This window comes from Quercus lobata, chromosome 5 (genome assembly GCF_001633185.2).
Source record: "Quercus lobata isolate SW786 chromosome 5, ValleyOak3.0 Primary Assembly, whole genome shotgun sequence".
In the NCBI taxonomy this organism is placed as follows: domain Eukaryota; kingdom Viridiplantae; phylum Streptophyta; class Magnoliopsida; order Fagales; family Fagaceae; genus Quercus; species Quercus lobata.
The window spans coordinates 49,485,480-49,502,221 of NC_044908.1; the positions used below are offsets into that span (position 1 = coordinate 49,485,480).

Here is a 16,742-nt window from a genome sequence, read left to right on the forward strand (position 1 = left end):
CACCTGTGTGTCATATCTGATAGACACCCTAGGATACAAGCTATCTTTAGAGACAATAATCGGGACTTTTCCCTGCGGCCTCCTATGACAGAACATCGTTACTGCCTTCGTCATCTATGTAGTAACGTCAACACTAGATGGAACAATGAAACTTTAAAGAATCTAGTATGGAGGGCAGCAAGTGCTACCCAGGAGCGAAAGTTCAATGCTACCTTCGAGTTAATTGAGAATGTCAACCGGGATGCGCACCAATATCTAAAGGATGTGCCCAAAGAGAAATGGGCTCTAAGTTTTGACAAGGGTTATCGTTATGGGGCAATGACGACAAACGTCTTTGAGTGCTTCAATGGTGTTCTAAAGGGTGCTCGTAGCTTGCCCATTATGGCAATGGTGAAATACACATGGTTCAAATTGAATTCTTACTTCGATGATCGTCGCAATAAGAGCATAGCACAGTCAAATTCGGGACAAAAATGGACTAAATATGCCTTGGATATCTTCATGAGAAATAAGGCGAAGGCGGAGCGTCATAGGGTGACAAGATTGAGCGCGCAACAACAATCATATCAAGTAGATACACCGCATAATCCAGAGAGTGCTGGACATGGGGATCACACACATGGAGTTAATTTGTTGCAAAGAAGTTGCACATGTCAAAAATGGAAGTTGTACAAGATACCATGTTCACATGTCATTGCAGTTTGTATTAGGTATCGACATGATGCAGAGCAATACATTGACCCATGCTATAGCGTGGATGCACTGTTTCGGAGCTATGCTCCCATTTTCCCTGCGTTGAAAGATAGATTATCATGGCCGGATCCTGAAGAAACTCGAAGGGTCCTCCCTAACCCCCGATTGATTCGAGAGAAAGGCCGCCCTGTCTCAACACAAATCAGGAATGAGATGGACGAGAGTGGGAGACGGCCGAGAACCACACCGTGGAAGGAGGGGGGGAGGAAGGTGCAATGCGGGTTGTGTGACCAAAAGGGGCATAACCGAAGAACATGCCCTAAGCGGAATGAGGTACCGACAAGTGGTGGTGTCGCAGACTAGGTACGCTAATTTTAAACCGTGGCATTCTTCTAAATGCAACTTGAAACAAAATGCATGCTATATGCCATTCAATTATGTATTTTTATAACTTAAGAAAGATTGGAAAAAATTTGAAGGACCAACTATGACATATATCGTTAAAATATCATCGTTGCTTGTGTACATGTGGTTCATTCCAATTAGTCTCTTGAGGATGCATACCCAATTCCAAAGTTTTGGGACTAAGACTTTCTCTTCTTATGCTTGGTGTTGATGACTGCATTATTTATAGTGTTGATTTTGTATGTGTTGGATCATTATGTGTAAAATGCTAATGCCCATTTCTTACAAGTGTTTTTCAATCGTATCATCCATTGGATTGAAACAAAAAATAGGATATGATGTGAATGAAGTGATAAGTATTCAAATTCAGCATGCTGAAGTCCCTATTTTTGCAAAATATTTCAACAATTGATGGTATTCTAATTAACTCATTTTCCCATTTATCAAGTGCTGTCATTTATCTACCACATTGTTAAAAAAAGTTCAAAAAAGTAGGACTTGTTTTGATTTTGTGTAATTATTAGAATGAACTTCCAGATACTAATACTATAGTCTATTTGTTTGATATTACATCATGAGCATGACTACTAGGTTGCTGATTTATCTGTTTCTGTTGTTTTCCAAAGGATGCTTCTTCACATCGTCTGGAGGCTTGAGGAGTTATGAACACCCCCTTAATGAGGTGAAGCCTGTGCCAAGGTGGAAATTTCTGGTCAGGTGTGTGGTGTAACTTTCACTGTGGATGAAGAGTCGAAGAGGGAAAATGTCGGCATGCCAAGAGTTGGAAGTGCTGCCAACTGCTCATCTAACTACTAATATTGTTATAGTTTCCTTTTATGGCATGGCTATCATTATTAGTGGGCCTTGCCTTTGATCTCCTTTTTGTTATCATACTACTCTCATCTTGAAAGGCTTGAAATGCTTTTATGGGTGCTTAGATTTATATCCTTTTTAGTACTACCAAAGACATGATTTTATGTTGCTGTACATGTTGCGTAATGTCAAACTAAGCCAGGATCTCAAGTTTGATACAAGAAATAATATGATTGCCCTTCAAGACTAATCAATGGTAGATTTCTATTTGATATTTTTCTCCATTTTTATCGCTTCTTGAATCAGGCTTTGATGATGATAATAATTTCGGTCACATTCTTGATGATAATCAGGGCAGCTAAAGCTTTTCAATGCTTTCCTATTGGTCTGATTCATGATTTACAACTTTAAAGTAAATCATCACATGACGGATAAATACTGAGATACTGAAAGACGCAAAAAGAAAAACTGAAAGAAGATACAAAACCATTCTAATTAATTCTTGCCAATTCAAAAAAAAAAGAGAATTACCCATGTACTGAGCTTGGTGGACTCGGGTACTAATCTGACAGTCATTTTTTTTCTGTTGTGAAATTTGGACTGGGTAATTCCGGAGTAGGCAGATTGGTACCCGAGCTTGGTGAACTCGGGTACTAATCTGCCTAGTTTTTTTTTCAGTTGTCCCAAGTAAGTTCTGGAAATAGGCAGGTTGGTACCCGAGCTTGGTGAACTCGGGTACCTTGTGAAGTACCCGAGTCTAGCAAGCTCGGGTACCAACCTGCAAATGAACAAAATACGACTGGGTACAATGTTGACAATTTTGAAAATTGGCAGGTTGGTACCCGAGCTTGGTGGACTCGGGTACTTCACAAGGTACCTGAGTTCACCAAGCTCGGGTACCAACCTGCCAATTTTCAAAATAGGACTGGGTACCCAATGTTGACGATTTTGCAAATTGGCAGGTTGGTACCCAATCCTATTTTTTTCAGAACTACTTTGGGCTGCACGTGCTAGCCAATACCAACATAGTGATATACTTCTACTAGCTTTCACCCATAATATAAATCCCACATCTACAATAAAGTCCAATTGAGACACATATATATAGTCATGAAATAATGAAAAAATATTGTTACATGTCATAAAAATTGATCTTTCTCTTCTTCACTAATACTTCTAAATCGTCTTCTTTTTAGTCACAAAATTAAAACAACATATAAATTACATTCCCATAAAGATATTTGGACCCACCAGCCATCTAGGAGACTCTGGAACGAAGAATAATCCCATTAGTTGTACAAGACATGGAGTAGTACCTGAAAATGAAACCAATTTTATTGTTTTAACAGATTTCCCTTCAGATGACCATAATTTAGTGACTAGTGAAGGACCAAGAAACAAGTTACCTATTAATGCTAGGGTACGCCAGGTAATGATATTTCCGATGAAATACATTAGTGAAACACCACAAGCTAGGAGCAACTGCGCTCTTGACAAAGCATTGGTATGTTAACAATGAGTTGGAGATTGGTTTAAAGCCACAATGATTTCATTATACCTCGTTAGCTGATGCAAATGGTCCCCTAAGATTTGTAGGTGTTACTTCTGCAATGTGTACCTGTTTGGTATAAGAACTTGAGCATTATTTTGTGTCTTTTAAATAGATACATCAAATGTTAACACAAATAAATTACCACATAGGAAAAAATTCCAATGCCAATTCCCAATGAAAGTCTCCCAAGATCGAGCCACCAAATGTTCTATAACAAACAGTGAACTCCATTAGTGATTGAAACCCAACAGAGAAAATGTAGAATGAGTGATTCCCTTGACCTGATTCATGTTGATTTCGAATAATATCTTGGCCCTTCCACAACTTCCATGAAAATAACAAATGGAAGTAACTTGAAAAAAAAAAAAGATAAAAAAAAGTAAGATATTAGGTATAATCAGAAGGTTTTCTTTTCAAAACTAGTTGGGAGTTGGAATTCATTCTAAGAATAGTTCCTTCCATAACATCCTGATGCTTCGTGTGACTTCATTGAGAAAATGCAAGACAAGGTGAATTGGGATTAAAAGTCAAGAATATTTAATTATCATCCTAGAAAATCAATATTAATCTTCTATATGTCCAGCGTTTACTAAGTGTAGAATTGTTACCATAACGAAAGGGAGTTACTAGCCTTCAAGGCAAAGCTATCAATAATATATTCAGTTATTTAATACTCCCTAATTTTTTTCTCAATTTGTTGATTGAAGGTTTTTTATTATAAATCCTGAGGCTCCTAAAAGATTCTAGGGTTATTACAAGTTATAGAAGTTGGTTAGAACTTACAACCCTTTCCACCACTTCCGGTTTGCCTTATTACTTGAACATATTGACAATCAAATGCAGCGTAACTGGAATGAAGGACAAGAGAGAGCACCTTTCCAAATGCAATGGCGAGCCACCCTACCAAGCTGAAGATTTCAGAGAACCACATTGCCTGCATTACAATAGTAAAAAGAAACACACACAAACAAAGTTTATAGATTTACAAGTTTACAGTGAGCCTTAAGATACAAAAAGGTGACAAAAGAAACTTACACCTTTCCGACCAAAAAGGTCTGCAATCCTTCCACTTACTAATCCACCAATCACTCCTCCAATAGTCAATGATGAACCAAAAACTGAATACTGCACAAGGCAGACGAAATATAAGATAAATGAGAGAGTTGATTGGCAACAAAATGAATTCCACTGAAACAAAGAAATGTGTCATTTCATTACAGTAAAGTTCAGCACAAAGAAAAAGTTTGGCCATACATACAATTCATCAAATGGTCACTGTAATTCTAAAAGGTTCTCAGTACAAAATGGTCACTATTCAAATTTTGATTAATAAGACATTCTGGCCTCAATACTATACAATGTACATGTTGAATCCTTATCAAATGAATGAAATTTGGATTGGCTACCTTCTGTTGAAGCTAACTAAGACGAGAATTGTTGAAAAAAACCTTTTATCCCTACCCTTGCCTTGAGGAAATCTTTGACCTTAGCAATTACCTCAAAACTCTAACTTCAGTTGAAGAAGCAAACTAAAAACATCTGATTATCAGTAAATATAGATTAAAATGTTGACCAAAACTAATATTCAGTCAACAAAATTATGTTCAAGTATCAAACCTAAGTACTAATAACCAACTCTATTCAAGTTACAGATGTCAAATTGTAGTCCTTTCTAACATATATGATTGAAATGGTCACAAGAGTGTTAACTCATCAAGTCACAAGCTTGGGATTCTTCCTGTGCACAATAAGGACTGCTATTACTAATTGATAATTAAACAGTCCATACAAACAATATTGTATCCAAATATGTACATGGGCAGATTAGTGTATATGATATGCATGACATTGTACAGGGGCTCTCACATTAATATTTTGGTAGGTTTAAAACATACAATAACACAAGAAATTGAATAATCATCATCAACCAAAGCATCCAGTAATTCTAGTCAATAACCTTTGCAGATTGTTCTGCCTAACTTTTTCAAGCTCAGGTTGAACGTCTTTCAGAGCTTTTGAAGCTTTGACCATAGGATCCACTTCTACAAACTTCAGCTTCTTACTCAGAATCTCAAGAGTTCTCATGTATTCATCATTGATCTGGACAAATTCCACTGCAAGTATGTTAACAGCAATAAAAGAAACAGAACACAAAAATCTCCCAAATCACTATGTTAACCAGGAAGCAACATGGACTGTACACCATGCACATTCAAGGACGTATGTTGTAGCTCAATTGTGTTATAGATATGTCCTGCATATTAACAAATCAACTTTAACCTATAATGTGAATATCAGAAGAGCCTAAATCATGTATATAAGCATAAAACATCTAGAAAGTGCTACTCTAAGTTGCAATTTAATAAAAAAAAGATGGGCAGCAAATGAAGCAGATGACCAGATCTTTCCACAATCAATCCACAATAACCCCATCATGCAATGATTTTTTTTTTTTTTCGATAAGTAACCCATCATGCAATGATTGAATCACTAATACAATAAGGGAGGGGCGAGAGAGAACATGAGAACAGTTAATCATTTCAAGTAAACACATTTTTCCACACATTAAGTTCTCCCTCAAACCAACCTAGCAAGCCTTACAAGGACATAACAATGATATAAATCAAGCATAAAAGAGCATATGTAAATCCCATTCTGCCATCCAAGGCTTGATGTGATTGGTATCAAGGCAAAAGGGTAAAGCTTGTAGCAAAATATTAAAAAAGGAGCCTTCTTAATTAAGGCAACTGTAAACCAAAATAAATGAAGCACAAATAGACCTCTCTCAGATTAATGTATCAATGCTTTTCTCATAATTCAAATCCCAAACATTAAAGAATAACCAAAGTCCTGATAATCTCATTGGATGGGTAAATCACTGAAACTCTTCTTCTTCTTTTTAAGTAACGGACATGTAAACGAAGGGTAAACAAAAACAATTTTTTGGATGAGGACATCAATGAGCAAGTTTGTAAGCCAAGACCATCTGTGAGCAAGTTTGAAAGCTACGAGAAACATGTAATAATAGCAATTATGACAGTAACAGTAAAAACGCAGGCTCTACAAAAATTAGAAATAACTCTCCGTCAACGACTATGTCAACCATCCTTGGAGGGACTATAATGTCTTCGACAAACTTTGCCAATTTTGATTCTGCCGAATGTTTATAGAACATAGAACAATCATAAGAAAAACGGAAAGGTTTATAGAACAATAATTTAGAGATGTCACTTTGGCATTACTCAAATGGCCCACTTCCAGGAAAATTGTTCAGATAGAAAAACTTCGAAAAAGTTTTTCCCCACATTTTCACACTTTTTTCGGTTGTGTTCTTTTAACTCCAAAAAGAAGTAAAATGTTATCACAGCACAAAAACATTTTGCATATCAATAATAATTCAAAAATGGTACCCTTTCTTTTTTGATAAGTAATAAGATTATATAAATCAGAAAAAAGAGTCACCCAAGTATACAGGAGATATACTGGTGTAGACAATCAATTACAAAAACTGCATAAATCTAAAAGAGAAAGAAACTTGTCATTGAAAAAGACAAGGAATGCAATCCAACTAGGTCATATCACAAATCACCAATTGAAGAATCATTACTCAGCTAGCTTTATCCCCTGCTGAGAAATTGTTGCCACAAAATATCATTGAAAAAGCACATATAACCCCCAAGAGGAACTTCAAACAAATACAATTTTTCTTATGTTTTTGTTTTACTAACTAGTGGTCATTAACATCTAATAGATATACAAGCATGTTTCTGTGGTTCTCAAAATTTAAACTCCAAACAAACAATGAAGCGGAGCTACTCATACAAACAATGATACCTTACGATTCTTAAGCTTCAGGCCCATATCCATAGACTTCTCTTGGAGGACTTTTATGTCTGAACTTATGGAACCAATTTCAACCTGGGACAAAAAGAGGTAAGGAGAAAACCTTCATTGAAAAGTAGAATTCAAACCCTGGGGTTTTACTAAAAGAAGAGGATAAAAAACAAAACAACACAACAACAAATAATTCTGCAAGAATCAATGTAAAAAGAAAGTTAAACAAATAGAGCCTTTATACCATTAAATGCATCTAAAGTTTGTGATTCATATTCTCCTTATTTACATATAACAGTTGAATTAAAAACACTATCAATTTTGACAAATGGATGTATAGGAGAGGGAAAAAATGACTGCACTAGTTATGACATCCTTAAAGCAGCAGTGATATAAAGCTAATTCCTACAATCTTTTTCAGCTTATAAATAGCGTACTTGCAAAAAGTAACCAGCATTGGGAAAAAGGGAAATTTTACTACCATAGACTAATGGAAAACATGTATAACTTATGGTATTTATGTGAGGTAGTGATTTATATCCAGGAACCGCTACTAAAATCAAGAATGCATATAATCTTGTCCCTGAGCAAAAACAATGTATATAATTTTGTCAACATATACAAGAATTTTTTTTAAAAAAAATTATGATCATTGCAAAGTGACAAAGATATATGCAACTACATTTTCAGCCAATATGTTTTATTAGAGGGTGATCAATTGTGTATATCCATCAAAATATATTTTATCAGTATAAAACAAATGAGAAACAGTCTCAATGAAGCTGCAAGCAAGTAAATAATTGCTTATTGCAAAGTAAGGGACAACATACTTGAAATCCACTGAGGAGAGTTTCCATCTGTGACAAGATTCTATCACATTCACGAATTTGATCATGAAGCAACACTAAATTATCACTTTCTTTTATGTAATCCTGCAACGTTGAAGAAGAAGTTTTAATGCAATAAAAAACATTTAATCTTTATAAAATATATAATAAAAGAGTACTCAAAAAGGATTCTAAAGGTATCTCTGCGACACAAATCTTTACCAATGAATGAAAAAAAAAATCAAAAATCAAAATAAACCAAACACACATTTTCTATTTAAATTCTTACCAAATAAATCTTGTTTCTATAATCTAATATAGTGCCACAGAAGAGCAATACAACAAAAAGGATGAGCAATCTAACAAGTCAAAAAAGTCTTATTCTTAGTTGATGTGCATACACATGCTCTCAAGCACATCTTCCCCATACACATAAATTGAGACAACCTGCAACATCTGATGCTTCTCCAACTATTCACTTAGGAGATATGATCATGCACATGCCATGGCCAAAGCGACACTTAAGGTAACTAAAGTTGGAAACTAACAATTTTAGGGCAAGTTTGGGCCAGTTGTAAAACCCATAATGGCACACAAGCTAACAGTAACAACTTGAACTATTTTAAATTGGTCAAACTCAAAACCTAAGGAGAACAAATTAAAATGTCCAACACAAGTAGAACAACTATTTTAAAGAATTGTAAATACCTAATTAATAATAATGACCAAAAAATAACCATAAACCAGAGCTCATCATGAAAGGGCGTTTAGTTCGCTATGATGTACCATTGATATGATGCATATTACGATAATGTGACATTAAAATTTTTGGTTTATTTTATTTTTTCTAACATTACTATAATTTAAAATTACAAAATATATCATATCATCTTAATCTCATCCCTTCCTAAACAATGTAATGTTGTATTCTTGTATTGAGATTACATTAATGTAATATTACAATAACGTAATATTATGCTGTAATTGAACATCACGGCGAACCAAAGGCCCCCAAAGTGTATGTCACTAAAGCTGTCCTCCTTCATGGCCCATTAGCTCCAAGTGCTACACCTAATTATTATAACCTTAAATGCAGGCTACCTAGACAAGCAAGCCTAACTAGATGAGGTAGGGCTTACTTTGCCAACTCTAAGAGAATGAGAATGTGTCTGGAGTACAAGGATAAAAATGATAACAGAGCCATGCAGTTAATTGACAAAGGGTGGGACAGAAAAAAATATATTTGGTCCAAAATCTAACCAGTCAAAGAAAGTTGGCACAAGGAAACAATGATAGTAGCATGAAACTTGGGCAATATGAAAGTACTAGAATATAGGGCAGATACGGTAATATAAACTTCCAGATCTGATACCAAAGCTTCTCAAAACTTCACACAAATAAATCACAATCCAATAACTGCATGGTCTATTTGTTAATCACCACTAGTTTTAACTTGGATAACTACACTAACAAAACATTCAGCAAAAAGTGTCTCATGAGACACTAAAACCAACTTTCCATAATTCATTATGAAAAAACAGTGATGGTGAGTCGACACCCAAATCACCAACTAAATGATCTCATGACAATAAGCTTTCCGAAAGGAAGCAATGCTCCACAAAGTTTTTGCACAATATGGCTAATGGGCTCTAGCTAACACGTCACCTCCTCCTCAATAAGAAAGGGCGGAGGGTAAGGTTTTGGGTTCCAAAACTCACTAATTGCATGTAAACTTACGAATCAAAGAAGAAGAAAAAGTTTTGCACAATATAATATGATGTAGAAGTGGAGAACCAAGCATTACAAAGAAGACTTCCTGACATAGAAGAGAAGCCTCTTTACACTATTTTTTTTTTATATGGATAATTATAGGATTTCAGGCAACAAAGCATCAAACACTTTTATGTTGTGAACTTCATAGAACTATGAGCTACGTGAGACAATTTTCCGGTTAAAATAAAGCAAAGCCTAGTAAGAAAGTTTACAAAAATAAATCATGTCTCTATGAATTATAAAACTATTGATTGGCAAAAAAGGATTTCGTTAAGTAAGCACAAACCTGAATCGAGTCCAATTCAACTTTCCGTAAATTGTTCTCAACCCCCTTTGTATACTCCCTTAATTTTGTACCTTCAAATAGTATGTTTGCAACTACCTACATTATTAAAGAGACGGGGGTCATAAATATATAAACCTCTAAAAATAAACATGAAAGCATTCTTCCGGTAAGCAACTGAAAACAATTTACATAATAAAACACGATTAAAATGTACAAGGAAAAAGCAAAAGAAATAAAATAAATAAAGAATTGCAGCTTAAAGGACCGTTGATAAAAAATATATATCTAAAGGAATGAATTTTCAAAGGAAATGATATGGAATTACTTACATCATCATTTTTGCATTCTTCCAGTTCTTGCTCTAGCCATCCAAAGATATATCATCACTGTCAAACATGAAAACCAAATGTATTTTCAAGATGCCATATTCAAACTGGAGGCTGATGAACCGGGTAATGTCATCATATAACAGGAATGAGAATATAATGTATTTGTAAATGAATCAAGACGCAGAAACATAAGGATGAATCCTACATGCTGGCATCCTCCTCCACAGACAAGTCCCCAAACATGGACTTGCATTACATATCCCTCATTTTAAAGAAACAAAAATGTAAAGCAACCTTGTGTGCTTATTCCACTTCGTTAAGGCTGAAGTGGTTTTTCAATTTCTTTGGTAAAAGTAATGGCTACCCTACCTCACTATAGTGTATTCCAAACTATGGAATGCTTCAGTCCAAGTTAAAATTCCGTTTTAGGAAAAAGAAAATAAACAAGAGAGAGAGAGAGAGAGCATCTTATTCTAATAAAGAATTATGGTAGTGTACCAGTGCAACATGGTCAACAATTAGGGTGGCACGCTTAAGGATGTTTTCGACGAGAACGAAAAGAGACTCAACATCAAACTTTTCGTCACCATGAACATGGGTTGCGTAAATGTGGTTCATGATGTCGAGGTTGGACATGGTTAACACGCTCAGCTCACTTTGTTGTACTGAACTCGGCACCAACTTGCTGCCCATAATGGATTACTAATTGGGTAACACAAGAAAAAAAAAAATAAAAGAAAGGTTAGAAAATCACAAGGTTTGGGGTAGAAGAGTGAGGGTTTGCTTGAGTTCTTGTTGTGAAAAAAACTTGAGCTTTTTATAGCCATCCAGCACCGAATACTATAGGTCACAAGGAAAATCTAGACTATATTATTTTCTTAACGAAATAAGTCCCCAGAATCCATGTCAACAAGATATTAACATTAAGCCTAATGCACAGGTACGCTACCACAATTAATTTTTCTACTCGAAAAACTGAGTAGGATAGGTCCATTTTGAAAATTTTGACATTTTGGTCAAAGTCAAAGATCTCAAAATGCATGTTTGGTAATGCAAACATGCATTTTCTAACTGCACTTTTTCAGAGCACAGCTTTTTTGAACTTCAATTTTTTCCTAGGTGAAGCTTTCTCAAACAACCCCATTTTCAAAAGGCTGAAAAATAAGTTATGCAATACAAAAATATTACCTCTTCTGCTCAGCAGCTTGGAGCTTCGCTTCAAGGCGCTAACCAAGATCTTCCTCATTAGATGAGGACCGTGATGGGCTTCTGGGCTTTGCTCGAGCCTTGTTTGACAATTTCCCATCGCATTGCTGCACCCAAAACAACATGATAGAATAAAGCTCATGTAAGATTCACTATTCAGAGGGACTAAGAACAATTAAAAAAAACCAATGTAGGATTCATGACTACAAAAAACTATTTTAAAAAATGGGTACAAAACTAAATTTCTTATTGAAAAAGTAAGGGATAATTTAAATTCAATTCAACAAGTAATCATTTTTTTTTTTTTTTAAGGAAAGAATGTTAAAAAGCAAAATATTTTGAAAATGGAACAAAGAGACGCCCACCAGACGTGAAAAGGAAAGACCAGAAAGTACAAAACAGAAAAAACTCAAACAGAAGAAGCACCCACCTTTACCTAACAACCCCCCCCCCCCCCCCAAAAAAAAAAAAAAACCTTCAATACAAAGCTTTTAACTTTTAACCTCCCAAAAAAAAATTATTTATAAATAAATAACATAACCCATGATTCTTTGAGATTCAGGAAGCTTATATCCAAATCCTATTACCATGTTTGGTTACCAAGATAAAAAAAATCAAAATTTTGATCTGGCTCCTGAGAAAATTACAGACTATACCAACTTTTATGGAACGATCACACCGTTTGGTGATCTCTGAAGATTTTCTGTAAATGAAATTCAGATTGATAAGTCTTCAAAATGTTTAATTAACTAATCAGCACGTTTAAAACAAGAATCTTTAACCACCTGAAGAATTAATTGGCTCAGTTAAGTTCCAAGTAATTTCACAAACCAAGAACCACACCAAAAAGAGAGAGAGAGAGAGAGAGAGAGAGAGAGAGACCTGGCGGCGAAGATCGGCGTGGCGGAGCTTCGCTTCGATATCTTCGACAGTACAGTTCTGCGGGGACTTAGACTCCGAGAGTCTCCGACGAAGCCTGCGAGGCAATTTGGGTGGAGAAAGGGCGAAGAAGAAGAGGAGGACGAAAACGCCGTCGCACCACTGTCATCCAACGGAAAGTCTATTACCATCGCTCCTCCAACAACCACCGCTTTCCCTTCCCCTCTCCCTTAAAGGCGACGGCGACGGAGACCACGATTCCACTCCCCCGACCATCATCGATACGCGAAACAGATCACAACGACGTCGTTTCAGTCTCTTAAGACAGTGAGAGAGCTGAGAGGTCGCCGCCGACGAAAGCCTTCTGACGCCGACGGGTTTTCTGCCGCCGATGGTGTGAGGGTTTGGGGTTTGTATGTTTAGGTGTAAGTGAGAGTGAGAGTGAGAGTGTGTTCTGGGTAGGTGAGAGTGAGAAGTGAGAGATAATAGTGTGTTTTTAGGGCTGTGTACCTCACATGTCAGCAAGCCAGGGTGGATTAAAAAAACATGGTACTCGAGCTTGGTGAGCTCGAGTACCCGAAAAAGTGGTACATTGCTATATAGTTCAGAAACAGTGTTTTTGGGCAAATTATTTCCAAAATTGATGGTAATGGGCCATTTTGGCCCACAACCTCACTAATTTCCTTGTCTATTCAAATCCTTACCCATTTGATTCTAAAAGACACTTTAGGAGGAAATAGCCCTAAGCACCAAAATATGCAACATCTCTCACACGCAATAAATTCTAATCTATTGTACATCAATGAATTCAAGTAACATGCTAGAGAAAAGTTAATCAAAAGTTGTGACAGATCCTAATCAAATTAAAATGAAATTCTAAGCCACTTATTTGAAATGAAATTAACTTTTTCGTATTTTTTTGTATTTATTAACTAAAAAGAAAAGAAACCAAATAAGGATATATATACATACAAAAAGCAAATTAAGCTACATGAAAAAAGAAACAAAAACTTTACATGAAAAAAGAAATAAAAACTTTACTACATCTGTAAAATAAAACAAGTAAATGACAAAAAATAAAAATAAAACTGGAATCTAGGTTCTGCCCAAAAATTCGTACGCAGAAAAATGGATGCGCCCGCACCATTATGTCCATGTACGTATCTAGGGTTTCAACCCGATTCTCAGATTTGTGTCATGCATTAAAAAAATAAATAAATAAATAACACAAATAAGCAACATGTTATCACTCAAGAACAAAAATATCACAGGTTATATAAAAAGAACAACAAATAAAAAGAACACGAGACAATAATAAAATAAATAAAGAGAAGTACATTTCCCTTGGGTTGACTTTGCCCATGTATCGTGTATATGTTTCGTCTCAACAAGATATATTTTTCCGTCTAGTAGATTACTTTACTTCATGAACTGGCATCATAGCCCATTTTTATTCTTTATACAAATCAATCTCCACAGTCAATAACCATTATTTACACAAAATGGTCAGATACATAGAGAAGTACTCAAAGGCCATGATATTTACAAGTTAAAACAAGACATTTGGCCAGAAATTACCCTGTTTTTAGTTCTCATTTCAAACAAAAGAAAAGTTCAAATTTTGGTCTTAAAAGCACTAAAATTATATTTACTAAATGCATTTTTTTTATGACTTATAGCTACAATAGTCATATAATTATCAAGTAAATTATATGAGCAATTATATAATTATGAAGTCAGTTTCACACTTTCACTTCTTTAGCCAAGCTGAGATTAAACGTAGAGTTCTTAAAGACTACTTTGTTTCTATGCTTAACTGCATAAGTTGGGCTTATGCCTAGATTTTTATCAGATAAGCTCAATGAGCCAAGTTTAGAGAATGGAAAAACTTACCTGTAATGTTCTTCGGCAGAACTATAATTGTTTTGATGCAAGTAAGCCCAGGCCAAGTTCCCATGTATTCAGCATTGATAAGAGTATCAAAATCATGTAAGCACCTTGGAATATATAACAAGTATGAAAGCAGAAAAAGAAAAGATGCAACATCCACCTTGAAATTTCCTGTTCGACAATTATTTGAACCTTCTTCCCTTGAGATCATTCCACTGAAAGCTATACCTTCTTCAATATGCTTCAGCTTGAGCTGAAACATTTCAATCCCTTCTTCAACCCTTCCAAATCTATGTAAATATAAGAAATGCTTACACGCAAATACATGCATGTAATATCCATAAATGTTCAGCACAAATGCAATATATGAGTTAAACAGCCTCATAGCAACTAGTTGATACCAAGATATGTAACCAAAATCATTCAACATAAATAGGAGTTTAGAAGCAAATACATTATTATGCATGACATGCATAATAATGTATTGTGATAATCAAGCAACAATTCACATTGCTTCCAATCTTGTGTTTCATGAGCGAACCAAACATATAGAAGTAGATTTTCATATTACTCGAGAGAAAGTAGAAGATAGTGTAATTGCTACTCCATATATTTCTACAAGAGTCCAACTTGGTTATATGTTTTACTAAAGCTTTATGTAAGACTCGTTTGGGTTTATCATGTAACAAGTTAGGATTGTATGATATATATTCTCCAGCTTGAATGGGAGTGTTATAAGTATAAGCTAAGGGAAAAATAATAATATCATTGTACTCCTTTATATATGAATAATATTTTATGTGTTAGGGTTAACCAATTAATCCCTGGACACTCTTACTCAAAAAACACTCTTATTTTCATTTTAGAAATAAACTACCAAAAGAGGAGGGCCCAAGAAGATAACTGCAGCATATACCTCATAATTTGATTTGAGTAGTTATATAATTACCTTTTGAACATTTAGATTCATCCAGGCACTCGTGAATTCATTTTAATCAATGACGCAGATAAAGAGTGTCATATCTCTAAAATCAAAGAGAAAATAATGGTTCTTCTTTTCATAAATTTAAGCTTACAAGTTGTCTATTCCAGAAAAGCTTTTGAACAAATTTCTGATGCAACCGAAGAAAAAAAAAAGTTAATTTCAGAAAATTGGAGAGGTTATGAAGAAAGCAAAGTGTGTAAAGCTCAAGTAGGCAGAAACTTACTGAGTTGGTTGGCAATCTGACCGAGAGCTCTATGAAAAATTGTTGTGAGAAAGATCTATATGGCTGAAAAAAAAAAAAAAATTATTATTGTTAAAAATCAAGCGTCGCCTCTCTTTCTAGAAATTTCTCTCTAATTCCGGACATTTCTCTTTTGCTCTCTTTCCGGAATTCTCTCCAATACTCTGTTTGTTTTAGCATTAGTGTTTTCTGGAAAATTTGTCATTTTTCAAAAAGCATTTTTTGGAAAACTCTCATTTTTCTGTGTTTGGTAATGAGCTTGATAACATTTTCTAGTATTTGGCATGCATAATTATTTTTTATAAAATTTCTTTTATAATTTAAAACATGTATAACATGTGTATTTTGTAAATCAACTAATGTAGTCAATATAAATAAATAAATAAAACAATGTATGAATTTGGTTTTTAAACTAAAAATTTGACAATGAATACAATCAAAATTAGTTGTCCAATTTTCATGATCTCTACCACTTATTTTGCTCATATATATGAATACAACGCTCAATGGTAGTGACTACAACAACGGTAGTGGATACAATGCTCAAAAAAATTTTTTTTTTTTTTAATTTTCATGATCTCTATTTGCAACACTCAATGGCAACTTAAGGAATTTTTTTTTAAGAAATTTAAATTATACAAAATCTAATAAAGCGATAACTTGAATATTTGCTATAATTGTGAGTCAAATCACTAAGGAGGGCAAAATTGTTGCAATTGTAAAGCCAAAAAGAGTATAACTGTCGTCACCATCAAAGAGAACTCACAACCACAATATTTTTCTTAGTACCATTTTTTAAGGAAAAATGAAATTAGAAATTATTTTATTGAATAGGTTGAACAATCTACAAATTTAAATAATTAGCGATTTTTATCTTTTTGTTATATAATAGGCTTTTTGTTGAACAATTTGTTCACTTCTTGTTGTTTGGTCTTGTCTTGTTTTTGTTTAGTTTATGTGCACTGTTATTTGGGCTAATATTTATTGTTGTTATTTAATTTTTTTTTTTTTTAAATTATAAAAGGGACT

The 16,742-nt window shown here is 34.5% G+C and overlaps 2 protein-coding genes across 2 annotated transcripts; both read right to left on the reverse strand.

Moving 5' to 3' along the window:
* Window positions 1-3,547: 3,547 nt before the first annotated feature.
* Window positions 3,548-11,148, reverse strand: LOC115990624 (vacuolar protein sorting-associated protein 52 A-like). The gene is made up of 8 exons (XM_031114436.1): window positions 11,011-11,148; window positions 10,184-10,279; window positions 8,128-8,229; window positions 7,298-7,381; window positions 5,421-5,563; window positions 4,499-4,588; window positions 4,247-4,397; window positions 3,548-3,815 (listed from the first exon to the last, which is right to left on the reverse strand). Exons 1-6 carry the CDS (start codon window positions 11,146-11,148, stop codon window positions 4,564-4,566), a joined length of 588 nt encoding a protein of 195 aa, XP_030970296.1. The 3' UTR covers window positions 3,548-3,815; window positions 4,247-4,397; window positions 4,499-4,563.
* On the reverse strand, window positions 10,780-13,137 carry LOC115988339. The gene is made up of 3 exons (XM_031111871.1): window positions 12,601-13,137; window positions 11,701-11,825; window positions 10,780-11,214 (listed from the first exon to the last, which is right to left on the reverse strand). Exons 1-3 carry the CDS (start codon window positions 12,786-12,788, stop codon window positions 11,165-11,167), a joined length of 363 nt encoding a protein of 120 aa, XP_030967731.1. The 5' UTR covers window positions 12,789-13,137; the 3' UTR covers window positions 10,780-11,164.
* Between the last annotated feature and the right edge of the window lie 3,605 nt (window positions 13,138-16,742).

Coding starts and splice junctions, on each gene's coding strand:
- LOC115988339 (XM_031111871.1), bottom strand. CDS start 12,788: ATGGTAATAGACTTTCCGTTGGATGACAGTGGTGCGACGGCGTTTTCG. Junction 11,826..12,600: donor ACGCCGATCTTCGCCGCCAG/GTCTCTCTCTCT, acceptor TTTTGGGTGCAG/CAATGCGATGGGAAATTGTC. Junction 11,215..11,700: donor CAAGCTGCTGAGCAGAAGAG/GTAATATTTTTG, acceptor TTACCCAATTAG/TAATCCATTATGGGCAGCAA.
- LOC115990624 (XM_031114436.1), bottom strand. CDS start 11,148: ATGTCCAACCTCGACATCATGAACCACATTTACGCAACCCATGTTCAT. Junction 8,230..10,183: donor TTGAATTGGACTCGATTCAG/GTTTGTGCTTAC, acceptor TCAACGTTGCAG/GATTACATAAAAGAAAGTGA. Junction 5,564..7,297: donor TGAAGCTTAAGAATCGTAAG/GTATCATTGTTT, acceptor GAATTTGTCCAG/ATCAATGATGAATACATGAG.